This window comes from Entamoeba nuttalli (assembly GCF_000257125.1).
Source record: "Entamoeba nuttalli P19 unplaced genomic scaffold asmbl_3745, whole genome shotgun sequence".
Lineage (NCBI taxonomy): Eukaryota > Evosea > Mastigamoebida > Endamoebidae > Entamoeba > Entamoeba nuttalli.
Window position 1 is genome coordinate 1 of NW_008576299.1, and position 3137 is coordinate 3137.

The 3137-nt window shown below is 25.7% G+C and overlaps 3 protein-coding genes across 3 annotated transcripts; 1 reads left to right on the forward strand and 2 right to left on the reverse strand.

Annotated features, from left to right (window-relative positions):
* Positions 1 to 41: 41 nt before the first annotated feature.
* Positions 42 to 839, reverse strand: ENU1_079560 (dolichyl-diphosphooligosaccharide-protein glycotransferase, putative; the record flags this gene model as incomplete). Its single annotated transcript, XM_008858664.1, has 1 exon — positions 42 to 839. A coding segment is annotated over one exon (798 nt), but the record flags the coding sequence as incomplete, so codon positions are not given.
* A 285-nt stretch (positions 840 to 1124) lies between these two features.
* Positions 1125 to 2081, forward strand: ENU1_079570 (hypothetical protein; the record flags this gene model as incomplete). Its single annotated transcript, XM_008858665.1, has 1 exon — positions 1125 to 2081. One exon carries the CDS (start codon positions 1125 to 1127, stop codon positions 2079 to 2081), a length of 957 nt encoding a protein of 318 aa, XP_008856887.1.
* A 27-nt stretch (positions 2082 to 2108) lies between these two features.
* ENU1_079580 (translation initiation factor 4e, putative) lies at positions 2109 to 2660 on the reverse strand (the record flags this gene model as incomplete). Its single annotated transcript, XM_008858666.1, has 1 exon — positions 2109 to 2660. One exon carries the CDS (start codon positions 2658 to 2660, stop codon positions 2109 to 2111), a length of 552 nt encoding a protein of 183 aa, XP_008856888.1.
* Between the last annotated feature and the right edge of the window lie 477 nt (positions 2661 to 3137).

The following is a 3137-nucleotide window of genomic DNA, read 5'->3' on the forward strand; positions in this document are numbered from 1 at the left end:
AAAAAAATAACAAACGTATAATTGATTTTAATTGTATAAACACCAAATTGATCTGGAAGAACAGTAGTGAATGAATATGAACCATTCTTTAAATTTTGTGCAAAATCTAAAATAACAGGAGTGACATATCGATATTCAACCTGAACATCATCTGCAATATATCCACTAACAATTCCATTCATTGTTTGTTCAATATCAAATGAAACAGTAACAGTGTCATTAGTGAAAAACATACCTTCATTTTCAATATCAGGTACACCATCAATTTTAATAATTTGAATATTTTTAAGTTCTAATTTACCATGTGTTTTCATTGACCATTGAAGAAGGGGTTGAATAAATTGTTTATTTTTCTCAAAATAAGTATTATTTAACATGTCAATACTTCCAAGTATTGCTAGTCTTCCATTTGTCAAACTTTGAAATGTAAAAGAAAGAATCTTATTTGGTGTTGACTTTAATAATGGTACAAATGCATTTGAATCAGGTAATGTAAAACTAATTCCACGATAATAAACAGTAGTTATTGGGAAAAGAGAATTAGAAAGAGTTGGTATATCCTTTTCAATAATATCAGTTGATGGTGATAATTTTACTTTAAATAATTCAAGGAATGATTTAGTTTCTTTGGTATAAACAGGAGAATATGCCATAAATACATTACCTCCTTGTGCAATGAATGATTTCAATGTTTGCTTTTTAATATATGCAAAATTATATTTTGGAGCTAATATATAAACAGCTTCATAATTAAATTCACCATATGATTCAAATACAATAGGAGTATCCATATCAACTGTTTCAACTAATTTTCCTTCGTCTAAATTGTGGGTAATCATTAAATGTTAATTGAGTTGATAAATTACTACAAACTCTTTAGCATGGAAATTAATTGAGAAAATGAATCTGCTTGTTTTTGAAATTGTAAAATAAGAAGAACTGGTTTTGTCTCATGGGCAAATGAAAATGCAATGAAGAAAAATAAATAGACAATGAAATTCATTTGTTGATTTGTCCTTTACTATTTGAAGTTCTTTTTTTTCAAAAATAATTTTTAAGAATTGAAAAGTTTGAAATATCAAAACGAAAACCAGAACTTAAAAAGATGCAAAAGAAAAATAGAAATGACTCAAAATAATAAGAGAATAGATATAAATCAATATGGTATTGTATTTTGTGATGAAGAAGGTGTTAGGATCGAATATTTTGATGAAAATTATATTTGTATTATCAAACAAATCTATGTTAAAATTCCATATATTAAATCAGTATGCTTAATTAATGAAAAAACTATTGGATATTGTTGTTTTGCTTCAAAAGAAACTTCCCCATGCACAGTTTATATTCATAGTTTTGATATAAAAGAAAGAACAGCTAATAATAATCATGCAATTATTTATAAAGATGACATCAATTCTCATTTAAAAAGACTTAATTTTAAACAAGAAATAAAATGGATTCAAGTCTATCAAGATGAACTTTATGTACTTCTTGAAACTGATCTAATAATACTTTCAATTAATGACTTTTCTATTAAATGGAATAAGTCTATAGAAGATCCATCATTTGTTGAGATTGGATTTCCTAATGGACAATTTATTGCTTCTACACTTCATGGTAATACCATCAATTTTATATCAACAGGTAGTATCTCAAATTTCCCTTTTAGTATTAGTCAAAATACTATTAAATTTATTAGAATTATGAAAGACAATACTGCATTTATTGGACTTGGAGAGATAGGAATTATTCATAGTTTTGTAATGAAAACAAATAACCAGATAACTTTAAAATTTGATAATAATTATGATGATTGTATTTTTATTGAAAAGACATCAAAATATTATATTGTCTGTGTTTCAAATAATGTAAGTATTAAAATTATGGCATTTGAAGATACAAAATCAAGAACAATTAAAGCAATAGACTCATTTGAATTAGATAAATCATATTTACCATGTTGTAGTATTGTTAATGAAAAAGAAAAATTCATAGCTATTATCACAAAGAAATCAGTGATTTATTTTACAAATGAATTTAAATTTAAAACAGAGAAAAAAATAAAATTAGTTAAAATTTAACTGAATATTATTGTGTTATAATTTTTATTACTTATTAGAGGCAAAAGAGGAATGTTGTTTATTCTCTTTAAAAAACACATCTTCTTCTTTTAATTCGGGAAAACGAGTTATAAGATAGTTGATAATTTGGTTTTGAATAATTATTGATGTTGTTTTTGTCCAGACAACAATCAAGTTATTTGATTTCTTTATTGAAACTGAAATTCCATTCACAATCCCATAGTCTGACAACTGTTTTTCTTGATTTGAAATTATATCAATCAAAAACTCTTTCCAAATTCGACTAGTTGCCTCCTTTTCACATTTAATTGTAATTGTTGAACCATTTTCGTTTTCTTTGTCTTCCCAACATGGTTTAATTCCATCTTTCATGAAATGAATTGAAACTTTTTGGTCTTGAAGTAGTTCAAGTGAGGGAAGACAACCAAAAGCTTTCCAGAAACTTTCAATAGAATTACAAGAAACTATCTCCTTTAAGTTGTCAATATATTCTTCAAATGTACCATTTTTATCATTAAAATTATCAACCCAAAAGGTCCAACAAAAAGCCAATGGGTGTTCTACAACTTCACAAGACATAAACACTTTTCTCTTTATTTCTGACACCCACTTTAATTATAATGACTATTTTTCTTTAAATAAAATCCTCAAATGGTTGTCTTTTCTTCTTGATAAAAAGTGGATGTTTTGAACTTAAAAATGAAATGGGAATAACATCAACACAAACCCAACTAGCAATAAATAAGTTAAAACAAATCAATCAATCCCAAAAGGAATTTATTGAAATATCTTCTCAAATGATAGAACAAATTGAACAGAGTATTTCTGAAATGGTACAATCATATGAAGAGAAATTAAAATTCTTAGAACATGAAAATAAAGAAATCAAACAACAACTTGATGATGAACGAAATAATCATAAAAAGTTATTAGAATCACAAGGTTTTTCTCTTGAGAAAAACAATCAAGAAAATGACACAAGTAAACAAGTCATAAATAACCAAAATGTAGAGAATATTGAATCAGAAAAAAATGATTGTACAACACCTGTTGTTG